General features: G+C 34.2%; 1 protein-coding gene across 3 annotated transcripts; it reads left to right on the top strand.

The window, feature by feature from the left end:
• The first annotated feature begins 8,608 nt into the window (after positions 1–8,608).
• LOC100264328 (uncharacterized) lies at positions 8,609–15,271 on the top strand. 3 transcript variants are annotated; one of them, XM_019221085.2, is made up of 5 exons: positions 8,609–9,521; positions 10,659–10,758; positions 10,838–10,985; positions 14,843–14,938; positions 15,065–15,271. In XM_019221085.2, the coding sequence occupies exons 1-5, from the start codon at positions 9,158–9,160 to the stop codon at positions 15,086–15,088; spliced, it is 732 nt and encodes a 243-aa protein (XP_019076630.1). In that variant the 5' UTR covers positions 8,609–9,157; the 3' UTR covers positions 15,089–15,271. The 3 variants fall into 3 exon arrangements, with proteins under 3 accessions (XP_019076630.1, XP_019076629.1, XP_002266670.1); XM_019221084.2 differs by having other exon boundaries at positions 15,033–15,271; XM_002266634.5 differs by having other exon boundaries at positions 15,015–15,271.
• The last annotated feature ends 1,202 nt before the right edge of the window (positions 15,272–16,473 follow it).

The raw sequence follows: 16,473 nt of genomic DNA, 5'->3' as shown, positions 1-16,473 counted from the left end.
GGCTAACATAGACAACATGTGGAAAATATCAGAAGAGGTCTTTGTCCGCTGGTTAATCCATCCTGCCGAAACTCAAAGCCCTTTGCCTACCCCCTCGAAGTCCCTACCAAATCCTAAAATCTCCCCTTCAGCCAATAAAGTTGGTTGTCGGAGGTGAAGATCAGAAAAGGCGATGAAGAAAAGTAAAAACAGCTCTAACGTTGGGATTTTGGTTGGGTGGGAAACTTTTGTGTAAGTCATTACTGCAAAGTATTGTGGTTTTCTTATTCAAGAGCCAAGTTTGGAAAATTGGTACCTTTAACATTGGTTGTAAACATTTTCGTTTGTCCTAAAAGTTTAGGCTTTGTTTGGTTTTCCTTTGAAAGCCTTGTTAGGGATCTATGTTTTTTTTTTTTTTCATCTAACGTACCATTAGGGGGTTTCCATTTTCATCTTTCGTCTTTGGGTAGTTTTGAAAAATGATATTATTAGAATTTAAATATTTAAAAAAAAAATCATTGTCATGTAGTTTAAAGAAAAGGGAATGGATAAGTATATAAGATTCTATTAAATTTAAAATTTGATTTTGAATTAAATTGGTTAAAATCAAAATTCCATTTAGTTTGAAATTTTTATCCTTCACTAATAAGTTGATCTATAAATGGTAGATTATTGGTGAGTTTAGTAATATTTCTTCAAAGTGTTTGAGCTTCTCTATACTTTGTTATTTTCTCTTGATCAAGTTTTCTCTAGTTTCCATCTACACCTAGAATCTAGAGAGTGGAGTAAAAAGAAATTTTAATAGTTTCTTTGAAGAAGAAAACTATCAATAATTAGAGTTTGTAGTTCAAGTTACAAAGACCTTTCATAGGTATTAATATGGATGATAGTTTTATTTTCTATCCTACGCATATGATTTAGATATTCATTCCCAAATCACTTGCATTGTATTGCACGAAAAATCCAAGTTTTGAGTTTATTGCAAAATCGATGAGTTGTTTACAATTGACTCATAACCTTAAGTAATCTATAAAAGGTTGTAGTGCACTACATCGTAAATGGAGGGATGACTTACTTTAGTCATCGGGATGAATTTCTCATGATAAATATACTAATGTATATGGTTACACATTGGATATAGTCTATGATCAATCATGACATTGACCATCAAGTAATCATAATTCATCAAACTATTATATTATATGAGCTCTCAACATTTAGAGAATATTGAGTTCGTATTGATGGAGGTTAGTGAAGATAGCTATTATTAATAGAGGTACCATGGTATCTCATGGGGTTGAGACAATAAATCCCCTTAGGTGATCTAAAGGACTTGTGGTCATAATATCTATGATGCCACAATAATTCCTTAAGTAAAATTTAACATAAGCTCTTGTGAAATAGAATATGTTAGTTGATCATATAATAAGAGGATTTATAATTCAAGGATTGAAGAGGTAATCTTGAGAAGTTGATAACATATCTCATTTTATTATGGATAATAGTTCATGGTGGATAGTAGGTCACAAACCAAAATTTTATCTCGATTTAATATCATAGAATAATGGAATGTAATTGTCTCTTTATAATAAGATGTTGAATCAACTTTAAAATTAGATTCTGAGGGAGCCAATATTTTGTTATGGGTCCCAATGATCCTCACTCGAGCTTATGTTCCTAGTTGACATAGTATTTGAGGAATAATTAGGCTAATTAATTAATTAGGCTCAACAGGGCTAATTGATAGTATTCAAAAGCTTGTGAATATTATCTTTAGACTAAACTAATTGATTAATTGGAGCTCAATAAGGCTAATTAATCAATTAGAATCCAAGTGGGCTAAGTTAAGTGACCTAAGCGTAAAATGGGCTCAAGTCACTTAAACCCACAAGAAAACTTATATAAACCTCCTTGGAGGTTAAGAGTTTGGTTTTCTTTTGTTTTTCCTAATCTAGAGAAAGTAACCCTAACCTTTACCCCTCTAAGAGGAACTCACAATCCTCAAGTGCCTAGATCTAGGAAAGTGAGCCATAGATGGAAGATCTTTTGGTTTTAAGATCCACACTCACTTCTTCATTAATTGGAATTGATATAAGAACATCTAGATTATAGTTATATTTTTCTATACATGGTGGTCTATTGTTTTATTTGATTCAATGTTTTGAATGCTTCCGTCACACCAATCTAGAGAGCCTTAGTATAGTTTTTGCATGTGTCCCATGGTCCAAGGCTTGGAATAGGGCAATCTAGAGATTTCAACATTCAAAACCATCCATTAATATCGAATAGGTCATAAATAGTCTCATCAAGCTCTCATCATCTAAACTTACACAATTTGTTAAAGTCCTTATATTGGTTTCAATTAATCTACAATATAGTCATGGAAAAAGTTATATAAATGTTTTAAAGAATCAGATATTCTCTTCTTAGCCTTCGCCTTATAGAGTCATGCTTGGAAATATGTCAACCCCATTCCACATTGTCACAAGAAGCCTTTGCAAATTTTTTGAGACAAATAATTCAAATTGTTATTATTAGGAAAATTAAGTTAATCCAACTTATGGTAATCACCCTAGAGGGGGGGTGAATAGGGTGATGATCTCTTTTTGCAAATTTAAACTATGTGAATGTAAAAGACAATTATATGCAATAATATAAAGACAATTGCATATAAAACACAAGAGTTTATAGTGGTTCGGCGCAACCCGGCCTACATCCACTCTCTTCTAGCTTCAATCCTAAGCTTGAGGTTCCACTAATTCAAGGCTTCCAAACCAAGCCTTCAAGCAATACAATTGGATTATGGTTCCAATTCACCCTCTTGGACTTTTGGCTCCAAGCACCCTTTACACTTCTCAAGAGATATCCCACTCTTGAGAAACTTCCTCTCAAAGATTTACAAGTGAATGATCTCACAAAATCCTAGTACAAAAACTTTAAGCTCAAATGATACAAGAAAACTAGGATTGAAAGGTGCACTAAGGATATGCAAGTTTTAGAACAATGGTGCACTCAAAAACACTCTTCCAATGATCAAATATATTTAAGAATGATTTGGGAAGGTTAAACTTTTTAAACAATGAAGATTGAAGCCTTTTTATAGAAGAGAAAAGCCAAACTAGTTGTTTGGGGGTTCGACCGGTCGAGGTAAGGGTCGACCGGTTGACTAGTCGTTAGCATTAAATGTTTGACAGGTGACCGTTGGGCCTCAACCGGACCTCGACCGGTCCTCGACCGAGAAGAGAAGGCTACTAGGAGAGAGAGATTCTACTTTTTGGCCTTCCTCGACCGAACGAGCACAACCGGTCGACCAGTTCCTTAACTAGTTGAATCGGTTGAGCCATTTTTTGGTTCAACACCCAACTTTTTTAACTTAAAACCTTTTAAAACAAATTTGAAAAACATTTAACACAAGGTTTTAGTTGAAAACATGAAATCATCCAATTCTTAAAATATTTAAAACAAAATAACTCTTGAATGATTTTGGTGCATAAGTAAAGAATGTAATGCATGAAAATCCTAGTGCACCAACAACCTTACAAAGAGATTTTATGAAGCTTAGGTCTTGAAAAACACTTCTCTTTGAGGTGGTCTTCTTCTTCATGATTTCTCCTTGGTTTGATTTGTCTTTATGATTGCCACTTTGGAAATCATCTTGCCTAATCATACTTGAAATATAATCATTAGTTTTAAACCTTGTTTTGTTATCATCAAAATCAAGATTAACCAAACCTTGGTTTCACAGTTCTTAATAACATCATCAATTGCAAGTGTTGCTCAACCACTTTTAATTGTTGGTTCCAGTTCCACATAAGTGACTTTATCTAGAGAATGATTATGTTCACCCCAAAATACATGTACTTGAACCACTATAGTCTTATGCACTACATGCAAAGTTACCTTCCATAGGTAGCCTTCTATAACACAACATACTATTGTGTAACTTGGTATTCCTCTTGTATGTGTATCTAAATCTATTTGTCATTGAAATCAATTATACTACAATCCTCACACTTAGGAGCACTTTTGAATGTTTGTCCACCATTCAATATCATTGAATCCAAACTCCGTGACTATAGTAGACCAACATCTACCTCAACACATCTTTGTGAAAATTCAATGAACTAAATTTCATTACCTATAGCAAGCATACAAAACACATCACCATAGTTTCTTCATTGTTTGTAACTCTAACATAAATGAAATAAAAAACTAAGGGCTTCCTATTCTTCTACTACTCAACTGACTTCATTGCATAATGATATGTAACTTCACACAAATCCATAACTATACTAATACAAGTTTTAAATGTCTTAGTTAAATATAAGTGATAGTAAGGCTAATGGATCAAATTCAAACTTTAATCCAAATTCATTTTCTCATAGGTCTTAGCTACAAAATACTCTAACAAAACACATTTATTTACTTATAAACCATCACAACATATCCTTCTTTATAATCAACACTATCATCTACTTGCTTTAATCAACCTCTGAAATAGAGGTAGGAATAGACCTTACTTTCGTCTCCCATATACAAGACTTATAATACTTTCTCTTTATTTCGCAACTTATAACACCTATAATCCTTTCAACCAAATTAGTGACTACATATTTCAACTTTTTCATTCAAAGAGCATCTTAATATTACAAGTATTTAAACATCAATTGCAATCTTACATTTCATATTTAAGACAAATGATGGGATTTTAAACCATCGAAAACACAAACACAATGTGTTGTAAACCATAGATCCAATTTTTTTAAAAAATCAATTCAAGAATCAAAACAAAAAGACAAAAAATAAAAAATGTAAACCCCAGACAAAGCTTTCAAAAAAAAAAAACATCAAATAAACCCTAACTTTTAGCCAAAAAATAAATAAAATGACCATTTTATCACCAACATTACCGAATGATACCCTTTTTTCCACAACTTAGCTCTAGATTAAGAAAACCATAACATTTTGGAGTGATTAGTTACACAAATGTGCAACTCACAGCCAAAATGTCAATGTCAAAGGTCAGTCTACCTTGTCTTCTTTCCCTTTTCCAATATTCACATCCACCGTTCAAGCTTAACGGTAGAGTTAGTTGTTTAGGGTCCGGTAGAGGGATTTGAAGATGAGATCTTTGAGGGGCAAGCAAAGGGCTTTCAGTTTGGTAGGATGAATGAACCAACAAATGAGACCTCTTTTTTTATTGTCCACATGTTGTCTATGTTTATGTTGCAAGATTGGTTGAATTGGTCTTTCCTACATCAACACTAAAGGGCAAAATTGGAATCAAAACCATTTACTATGTACAAGACCTTCAGATTTTATTTTTTATTTTTTTATCTCTTAAATAGGGATCCTAAACCGGAGACCCTGTATAAGTTGGCCACTAATTTTTACATTTTGAAACTCAAAGCAATATGCCAATTACTATTTGTAGACCCCCCTAGAGGTGAGAAGTTTCTGCATTTTGCTATGATTTTTTTCATTCATCTTCTTGTCAACCCGAGGAGGGGCTGTATGGAGGGCGGCGAGACAAGACTGGAGAGGAGGACTGATGTGGGTGGCCTAGGGCAGAGAAAAAGAGAGGCTGCCAGGAGAAAAGGGGGCCTGGTTCTTGAAAGACGAGGAGGGCGGAGAAAGGAGATATCTGAGTTGCTGGAGGAGGGAACAAAGAAAAAGAAAAAAACAGGGGAAAGAGGAAAAAGGCAAGCGGGACCAGGGCAACAAGAAGGAGGAGGGGGAGAGCGGGCTGGTTCGAGGGATCTCGGAAAGTGAAGCTTGAAGAAGAAGGGAGCGTCCCCAGGTATGCCATTGATGACTCCTTGCTCCTACTTAGCATCTGATTGTCCCATTTTTTTTTTTCTTTCTTTCTTGAGTTATTTTCTGGTCATTTTCCCTTTGATCCAGATATGGATAGCTAGTAGTTGATGTATTGTTGGATGAGGTTTGAGTTATAAGTGTGCTTTGACATTATTGATTCATGCTTTGTTCACAAACCACCCCCGTTTAACCACTCACATCCGAGATCACCATACCCATCTTCTTCTTTTTTTTTGGATCTCTTCATGCCCATCATCTCTCATGCACATCCTCAACTCCGTCAACCCTCGCCACACTCACCCATTATCATTCCCACCACATTTTCTCTCTCTAGCTCCACCCCCCACGTCAATGCTCCCTCCAGCCTAGGACGCGGCTCCGGAAGCAGTGTTTTTCTTCTACAGCACTCCGGCGAGCTCCATGCACTTCGCACCTTGCGTAATGCCGACACTGTCCACTTTAATCGTAGCCTCGTCGTCCACCGGCGCCGGGTTCGAATCCTCCACATGGCTCGCCTACTATGGGAGCTCCGCGGCGACGACGTCAAGGATGCTGTCAGCACATGAGCTCTTCCTCAACGGCCAGATTCCGGCCGACGAAGCTCCGTGCTCCTATGAAGGCTGCAGCAACAGGCTCCACACCGACACCAGGCCACTGCAGTTGGGCATGTCCGAGGTGGCGCGGGAGGATGGCAGCTTGGACCAACTCCGAGGACCTCCGGCGATGTCTCTCTCACCTCCATTTTTCTCCGTCACTGTCTCCGAAGATGAGGAAGAAAAGCATGTGATAAAGGGCTTGGCCTTGCTCATTGATTTGGGCTTGAGCTTTGCTGATGGGCTTTGGAGGCTTAAGCTTAGGCTTGTGGGCTTAGGCTTATGGACTGGACTTGTTGAAGATGGGGCTTGTTAGTGGATCCAGGCTTATGGGTTTTGGGCTTGATGGATGCAAGTTATCATTTATTATTACTATTATTAATTATTGTTATCATTGTTATTATTATTATTATTATGGTTATTATTATTGTTATTATTATTATTATTATTATTATCATTGTTATTATTATTATTATTATTATTATTATTATTATTATTATTATTATTATTATTATTATTGTCATTATTTTTATTAATTCAATTTCCCAAATCTTATTACCGTTATTATTATTATTATTATTATTATTATTATTATTATTATTATTATTATTGTTAATTCAACTTTTAAAATATTATTATTATTATTTTTATTAATTCAACTTTTAAAATATTATTCTTATCATTATTATTAATTTAGCTTCCAAAATCTTGTTATCATTATTATTATTATTATTTCAAAATTTTATTATTATCATTATTATTATTATTATTATTATTATTATTTCAAAATCTTATTATTATTATTATTATTATTATTATTATTATTATTATTATTATTATTAAAAATCTATATCCTCGCAATTTAATTTCCTAAAATTAATTTCTTATTATTATTATTATTATTAAAAATCTATACTCTAGCCGTTCAATTTCGTTCATTTCTTATTATTATCATTATTATTATTATTATTATTATTATTAAGAATCCATATACTCGCAAGTTAATCTCCTAAAGTTCATTATCATTATTATTATTATTATTATTATTACCATTAAAAATCTATATTCTCGCAGTTCAATTTCCTAAAGTTCATTCCTTATTATTATTATTACAAATTCAACTTTCAAAACCCATATTCTCGTAGATCAATTTCCCGAAGTTCATTTCTCATCTTCTTTGGCAAATTTCATTTTAATTACTGAAGCTCTAATCTTTTAAATTTAATTCCCAATACTCCAATTTTCAAGTAAATTCCAAAAATCCAGTTTTCACTCTAATGGTTTTAATTTCGTTCCGGTTCTTAAGTAATCTTCTAACCTTCTTGATTCCACATAAGCAATAGTGAATTCTTCATAATTCTAAAGCACAGAATTTGTGAGACTAGTTCGTGAATAATAAATTGGGCTTTGGTGGGGGGCCCTATGTTTGATCCCTATTGACTGTCAACTGTTGTGCTTAATATATTTTGTTTGATCTTCGTTTCGCACTCCGATATGCATGGGCTATATTTGGTATTCATTAATTGTGCACTGATCCCGTTTCTTGATAGCGCGTTGCTGTTTGCTGCCGAGGTATGCATCCACCCCCCCTTCTAGTTAATCTCTATTGCGTGTTTTGATTCTCATATTGAGCATGATTCGGGTGAATATCCACTGACTTTCTTATTGACTGCCACATTAGCTTCATTTTATTAGTAGAGACCCGACTTTAGGGGCTTAGAGGGGTGCTACGGTCTTTACCGTACCTTCCCAATGAGTAACCTGACCCCCGAACCCGATCCGGTTTTTCACAGACCACTTTTTCCAAAAATAAGGAGTCACACTTAGGGTTTTTCTTTCTTATTTTGTTTACCCTTTAAAAATAAAACAAAAATAAGTGGCGACTCCAAGTCAGCTTTCTTAATCAATAAAAAAAATCAAATTTTCAAAATAAAAATCGATCTCACCATCGAGTGGGAAACGCATTGAGCCGAAATGCGGGGTCCACACTATTGTTTTTTCGAGCTTTCTACTTTAAACCATTAAATAAATATAAATATTTAGCTCTACATTATAATAAATAAAAATAATATAACGCAACATAATAATTTTAAAAATATTAAAATGGGATATATAATTTGACATGTATATAAAATTAAATAATAGAATTTTACTTTGTCTTGAATAAATTTTTATATTTAAATATTATACATATTTTATTTAATAAAACTAAAATAGTAGTATATTTGTATTTATTGATTTAATTTGATAATATCAAAGATAAAAATAAAATAGTTTTGAATTTTTAATTATTTATAGTTATTTTTAATTTTTATATATATATAAATCATGTAACATCACGGTACAGCTACGGTTGAAGCATTCGCGCCGGTAACTTCTTGCGTTCAATGAAAGGTTTAAAACGATTAAAAGTTAAAACATTTTCATAGAACTAGAAGTATGTAAACGTAAGCGGAAAGCCACACCTATGAAAATCGAAGGCGTGGCCTTCCAAGTCCGATGCTGGTGGGGAGGGACCCACTTGAAGAACAGGAAAAAAAATCCTGCCAGAGATTCACAACCCAAAGCCAACTTCTGTTCCTTCTCCTTCCTTCCTTCCTTCCTTCGTCTTTTGCCTCCACAGTCAGCGCAGTCTTTCGCGCAAGCCCAGAATCCCTAAATTATCCTCCTCACTCCCCGAATTCTCATATTAGAGCTAGGAAAGGCCAAAAACATAGAAACGCACAGGCCACGAGTGTAGAGCAAGTAGAGAGATCAGAGCTAGAGGCATGGATTCTCTAACCTCTGTTTCAAAGCCCTCTATTGTGTTTCCTCCGAGTAATCCCCTCCTCCCTCAACGGCCTCGTTTAGTTTCCCTCTCCCTCTCCTCTCCCGCTTCAGATGCCCGCCTTCGTCCTCGTCTTTCTTCTTTCTTCCCCCTTCCCTGCGCTCCACCTCATCTTTCTACAAGGAGGTTTCTGGATGTTTCTTGTAAATCTGGGGCCCACGACGATGCCGACGATCTGGAGAGGGCGCTTCACCTCGACGGCACTATTCCCGGGACTTCCAATGAGTTTGTGAAGCGCGTCTCTTCTCGTGCTTATGATATGCGGAGGCATCTCCACCAGACATTTGATAGCAGTAGCTATGATGGTATCAATTCTTTCCTCTATTGCCTTAATTCTTTCTCTATTTAATCAAACCAATCAACAACTATGCTCACTGTATTATCAATCTGGCGCCGTATTCCACGAAGCATTGGGTTTTTTCCCTTTCTATGGATTGTTGTAGGTTTTCCAAGTGTTTAGAATATCATGCATTGTTAGCCGATTATGTTTTTCTTCTTGTTTGATTTCGAAAAAATTAATCATAAAAGGTCTGATGTCAGTGTCCTAAACGAGAATTATCTTCTGTAAGAAACAATTTCATTGCTGGTTTACGGCAGTCATCAGTCTCTTCAAGATGATTGCTGTTAAACAATTTTCTGCTAAAGTAAGATTCTCATTAGATCAAAGAGCGTACCCAGGAAAGGGGAAAAAAAATGTTTATTAATCATGGAAAATAGTAAAGGAAATGAAATATAATGATGATTATTTGAAAATTATATATTTTCAGATTCTTCCTTCATTAGATGGGAGAGAAAAATAAGGCAAATTTGAAGCAAGCTCAAACTATTTCTTATTTTCCTTTCATTTTCTTTTTTCTTCTATGTTCCCCTATATTTTATTTTCCTGCTTAATTCCCTCAAACTTTTTAAGATTCAAACAGAGTCTAACTAAACATCAAGTATATACTTAGGCTCCTTTGGATAATGGAATACTAGGGAAAGTAAAGAAAAAATAATAATCTAAAATTCTCTTGTGTGGTCTACTTGGACCATATTAAGGAAAATAAAAAATATGGTAAAGATGATTTAAAATTTATAAATTCTTCATTTTCTTATGTAATAAAAGAAAGACAAAAAATAAATTTGGAGGAGAGAGGCACTGGAGAGCCGTTTCAGTGATGGTCAGTTGGGTTCCATTCTTCTTCCGATTGTAATTGCTGTCCAAGCATTACCTCACTATTTTGGGGTCTGCTGCTCAGATCTTTTTTTATAGGTGGATTCCTTTTAACACATGATAATTTCCTCTAGGTGTTCTGAGCACTCTCAATAGCATCATTCTTAAAATTTATCTGATATAAAAGACAGATTATGCAGTAGGGCATTTGTTTCATTGATGTTTATGTTGCATTCTCTTTTATACTAGAAGTTTTTATATTACGTTCCCTTTTCTTCTTATTGCCTAGTATTGGACGCTAACCCATGGAGAGAAACTTCAAAGCCTGTGTATGTACTGACGCAAAAGGAAAACCAGTTATGCACAATGAAAACTCGAAGAAATCGCAGGTATGATTTAGTTTTGTATTATTTTTTGCCTTAATTCCTATTGCCACTGTTCTGTCTTATGTTTTGTTCCTTATCACAGTGAAGTTGAAAGAGAACTTGGATTATTGTTTTCGAAAGGAGGAAAGTGGCGATCTAAAATTGGAAATCAGGCAAAACAGTCCAAAACTGGCACAAAGACTGGCACAAAGTTCCAGATGCTTGTTGAGGATATCAGGGAAGGAGTGCTTGTAAGTTGTTTATTATGTATTATTTGTTGAATTTTTTAGTTCTTTTTTTCCAGTATGAGGCAAAGAATTGGGACCTAATGATTAATCTGTAGCATTTAAATGAAAATAATAATAATTATAACAATTATCTATGCTCATTAACATCTGTGAACAATCAAAGAATTGTTTTCTTGCATAAATAGAGGAATTTATAATGAATATTTATAAGATTTACAGGGAAAAGAATAAAGGAAAATAATCCTAGAATACATTGAATGTAGCCACCATTAGTGAACTATACAAACAAGGAAGGAACCTCTAATTTATAACTCAATTTATCACTGATTTACAACCCTAATTTACAGCTTATGTGAGCTGTAAATTTCAATCAATCATAATTAGTCAAGCTGTCAATCAATCACATACAATCAACACTCCCCCTCAAGTGGGAGAGTATAAATTTTCTATTCTCAGCTTGCTTGAAGAGAATAACTAACTTTAGTTGGTATGTCAACTACCTATTCCTCTGTTTAAGCATCTGGGTATAGATCAAGTCGCTATATGGTTTTTCCTTGATACAGTGACAGTCCACCTCCACATGTTTAGTATGATCATGTTGAACAGGATTATGGGCGATGTTTAGTATGGTCATGTTGAACAGGATTATGGGCGATAATGCAACTTCATACTTCCTTCCCATTTGTTTCTAAGATCACTGAGAATAATCTATAATCACAACAACTCACATAAGCCATGAGTCATTAATCTAAACTTGGCCTTTACACTTATCTTGCAAGAATTGATTGCTTTTTGCTTCTTCATATTACTAAAGTCCCTCCAAGAAAAGTATAATGACCTAAAGTTAACCTCCTATCTACCACTGATCTTGTGCAATCTATATTAGTATATGCTCCCAAGGTCAATTCTTTATTTCTTCTAAAAAGGTTAAACACAATTTAAGTCTTAAAAAATGCATACAATGGGATGGGGAAAAGGTTACACAACAATTTTAAGTCTTTCGTGATTTGATGAATAGACAATAGATTGACCAAAAGCTTAGAAACATGACAGCTAATGTACCATCTACTACTTTGATTTTTTTATTTCTTTTACATGGAATATAAGAAGCAAATGGTGAAAATAATTGGTCATGTGATTAGTAGCACTTAAGTGAATTACCTAAGCATTGGACAAATAGTATTTTGAAGCACTAAGGGCATAAGAGTTTTGAGTACTTACCTGAGTGAGCCAATGAACATGAGACTCTAGACTTTTCTAGAGAGATCAAAAAGCTTCAAAGTGTTTCTATTTCTTCTTTGTTCAGTCCTCCACCATAAGATCCTTTGGAATTCAAGGTATCTTGGCTGGAACTATCTTCTGATTAGGCCATATGCATTGTTCTCCCCACTTCCCTACTTGCCCATTTTGCTTATTATTACCTTTCTCAAAGGATTATGGCTTCCCATGAAGTCTCCAACAGTTCTTCTTTGTGTGTCTTGGCTTCTTGTAGTTGGCACACCATACTCCATCTTTGTTATTCTGTGGTCTAGGGTCTCATTCTTCCCATTTGTCTCTCTAGTAGCCAATCCTTCATTTGATAGGGCTTCTAACATAACTATTCTCCTACTCGCTTCTGCCCTTACAATTAAGAACACTTTGCTGAGGGATGAAAGTGTTTCTTTTCCAAGAGTTTGCACTCCAACTGAATCATATTCAACATTTAATCCAGCAAGAAATTAAAAAATTGTATCCCTTCCAACAAACTTTTGTCACATGGTTGCATCTTCACTGCATTTCATCTTCAAAATTTGATAATAACTCAAATCAAGCTACAAAGTTTTCAAGGTATTATAGTACTCAATTACAGGCAAAGTACCTTGTTTAATGGATACAATCTTTGTTTTAATTTCATAAATTTGAGTAGCATCTTATATTTTGTAATATGATTGCTTAAAGGCCTCCCAAATCTCCTTCACTGTTGTGAGAAACATAGAAGTCCCACAATTATCTGGTTACAACAAGCTTCAAAGCCAAGACATTATCCTTGAATCTTCTTCATCCCATGCAACAAAGTTCGGGTCTTCTGGGCTTGGTACTGGTCCAATCAAATCGACCAGCTTCCCCTTTCCTTTAGGGAATGTCTTCACAAGTTGAGACCATAACAAATAATTCCAGCATTAAGTCTGAATGACGCCCAGAGATTTTAATATTCCAGTGGAAGAGTAGGTTACAATTTAATCAAAATTTTGGGTGGAGGGAGGGATTTGGGTATTGGTAGATATTTCAGACATATTGAGAAAGCAAATAAAAGTAGAAAAAGTGAATAGAAGTAGAGAGAATGTAGGAGAACCGGCGATGAGAGTTGTATGTCTCTATGTGGATTTGAGCAATGAAGGCTAATAATCGTTAAAGCTGCAGCAAAGAAGATTATTCTCAGTTACGACAATTAAGACCAGAGAATACCAAAGGAATTTTAAGAGAAACTCTGATACCATGTGAACAATTGTGGAATTGTATTTCTTGGATATGTATAGGTTCTACAGGAAAAACAATAATGGAAAATAATCCTAGAATACACTGAATGTAGACATCATTAGTCAACTATACAAATAAGGAATCAATCCCTAATTTATAGCCCTAATTTCATCAGTGATTTACAGCCCTAATTTACAGCTTGTATAAGTAGTAAACTGTCAATCAATCACAATCAACCAAGCTGCTAATCAATCACAATTAAACTGTCAGTCAATCACAACCATTCAACAACACCATATTGAATATTATTGCTAATTCAGAGGCACAATGATCAATATGTTGGTGAAGTATCCATGTACAACATCGCACACGGACCACAGGCACACTGCTACAATTTGCTGGTTTTAACTTAACCAAGTAATCGCAGCCACTGGATTGGTAATACTGAACTATTAGGTGATTCATTTATTCTTTTTTTTCCTATATGTCTGAAATTATGGTGGTGGGTCAGAAAGTTAATCATTTCCTCAAAAGATTTCTTTCCATTTGAGATCATCAAATGGGATCTTTATCCATTTACAGATCAGGAAAGAGATGTTTACGGTTTTATTAACAAGGTATGAGAGTTCTTTTGTGGTTTGCATCAAACTCAGGCAAGCACACTGGATTTTGATTCTAAGAAATGGCTAACCTCTTTATTTTGGTTATAGCTTCCAGTCAGATTCTAAGAATAACATTTCTGATGTTTTACTCAGTTTAATTATTGGAATTCTGACCATCCTTTGTATGATAGCACATGTTACTTATGCCTAGATCCTAAAGTTAGCAAATAGATATGACTTGTCCGACGAAGATTGTTTTATGCCACTTCCTTCAGGTTTTCCTGGAAGCTATATTTTTTCATTTTGATTCTTTAGCAGTAAGACTTCTGACTGATATGCTGACCCAGTTCTAGGAATTCTTCTCCAGTTTTTCTCCTTCTCTAGTTTCTGTGCTACCTTGTACTTCTGGTAAGAAGATACCAACATGACTAAGATATAACTTAATAGTTATTTCTTTCATATATTCTCGTTAAATGACTTTCCTCACCTGTCACTGACACAGGTACCTGGGGAACTTTGCCGTCACAACCCCAAGTACTCAACCTCTAAATCTTTGGTTACCCTCCCTCTTCTTAGACCCTACAGAAAACATAAGTTTCAAGAATGTACAGCCCAATGTAGAATACGAATTTGGTTGGTATATGACTAGGAAAACTGGAAAACAGCCTGATGATGTCTACTTAATTATTTGAAACCATAATCAGTTTCTGATATGATGTGAATGGTTTGGAGCATGTATTTTCTTTTGTTGTTTCTGTTTTGTGCTTCTGGTTGCCTAATGAGGAACTACTGTTGTTATAGGTATTTGAAGATGAAAGTGAAGCTGCCAAATATTGTGACTTGCTGCAGGGAGGAGGTCAAGGTTGTGAAGGTGTAGCAGAGATTGACGCCTCATCAGTAAGAAAGAGGGCACTCTTTTTTCATCTGCATTATGAAATTAATGTTTGAAACAATCGTATTAAATTTTATACAGGTATTTGATCTTTGCCAGAAAATGAGGGCTCTTGCTGTTCTATTCCGCAGAGGGAGGACACCACCTTTACCTGAAAGCCTTCGGCTTAACCTGAGGGCCCGAAAGCGTTCCCTGGAAGACCAAGAAGACCTTATATGAAGAGGTTGGTGGAAAAGAATGTATGACAGGCTTCCCATTTGTGGAAGCTGATGATTGCAAGTGGTCACTGTAATGAAACTCTACGATTATAACAAGAATGAATATAATTTATTCTAACATTTCTTCTTCTTCCTTTTTTTTTTTTTTTTTCTTTTTTTCTGTTAAATTCTAGTGATGATTTCGCCATTTTTTAGTGAAAGCCACTCGGCTTAATGTTGAAGTACAGTTCAAGCAAAGTAAACGACTTCTTTCAGAAGAAAAGAGGGGTTGAATGCTTCTTTACATGGGTGTAAATGAATTTTGATTTTATATGTGATGTCAGCGAGTTTGCAAGAAGTAAATCATAAATTTTTTTAGGGTCTAAAGTAGGATTTTTATTAAAGGGCAAATCTACAGTTTGCTTTTTTTGTATAAATCATGCTCCCTTAACTAACATAACAAGGACGCCATATCAATGGGGGATTTGTAGGTAACCCAACAGTATAAAACCCGTATTATAATCATAAAAATAATAATTATCATTATTAATATTATTATTATATTGGCTTTCTAAAAATTATAATCAAATATTTATAAATTTAGTCTACATTATGGATAAAATTTTTGTTTTCTATTTTCAAAATAAGAAAATAATATTCATTTTTATATATTTTTTTTCTATTTTTAAAAAAATCATAATAACATTCATATAAAATATAAGAATTTTTAAAAACTTAGTTGAAAAGTCCGTTTTTAAAAATGTTAGATAAATATTTATTTTTAATAAAGTATTATATTTTTATATAAAAATTTGTATTTTAAAAACAAAAACTGTCTAAATGGACAATTAGTTGTGGTCTTATCTTGATTTATATGTATTCTATACGATCTAGTTGAGAACAAAATAAATTCACCAAATTTGAATGTTGGGTGAGTGTTGATACAATAAGTAGAATTGTTATTTTTACAAAAAATTAATTTTTAATGTTAAAATACTAACCTTTAAGTTTAAATGTTCCCAAGCCTTAAATCAAAGTGTTAAAGAATGAAAGTGATGTCTTCAAAAGTTTCATAGACTCATGATCTTTCACTTGATGACTAACTTTGTTCCTTAGCACATAAATAGTGGGAAGTTTGGAAGATGGAAGCTAGGACTCTCTCTTCTCTCTAGTGATAGAAACCTTAACTTTATAGGGTTCTTAATTAGGTTTAAGTGACTTGAGCTGACATGGACTTGAGTCACTTAATATAACCCAAGTTGGGTCCTAATTGATTAATTAACCCAACAGGGCCTACTAATTAATCAATTAACCTAATCCAAAGACTTGTTCATTTATCCCTA

The sequence above is a fragment of the Vitis vinifera genome, chromosome 1, assembly GCF_030704535.1.
Source record: "Vitis vinifera cultivar Pinot Noir 40024 chromosome 1, ASM3070453v1".
NCBI lineage: Eukaryota > Viridiplantae > Streptophyta > Magnoliopsida > Vitales > Vitaceae > Vitis > Vitis vinifera.
The sequence above is the reverse complement of the archived record's forward strand: the minus strand, read 5'-3'. Positions and strand labels throughout refer to the sequence as shown.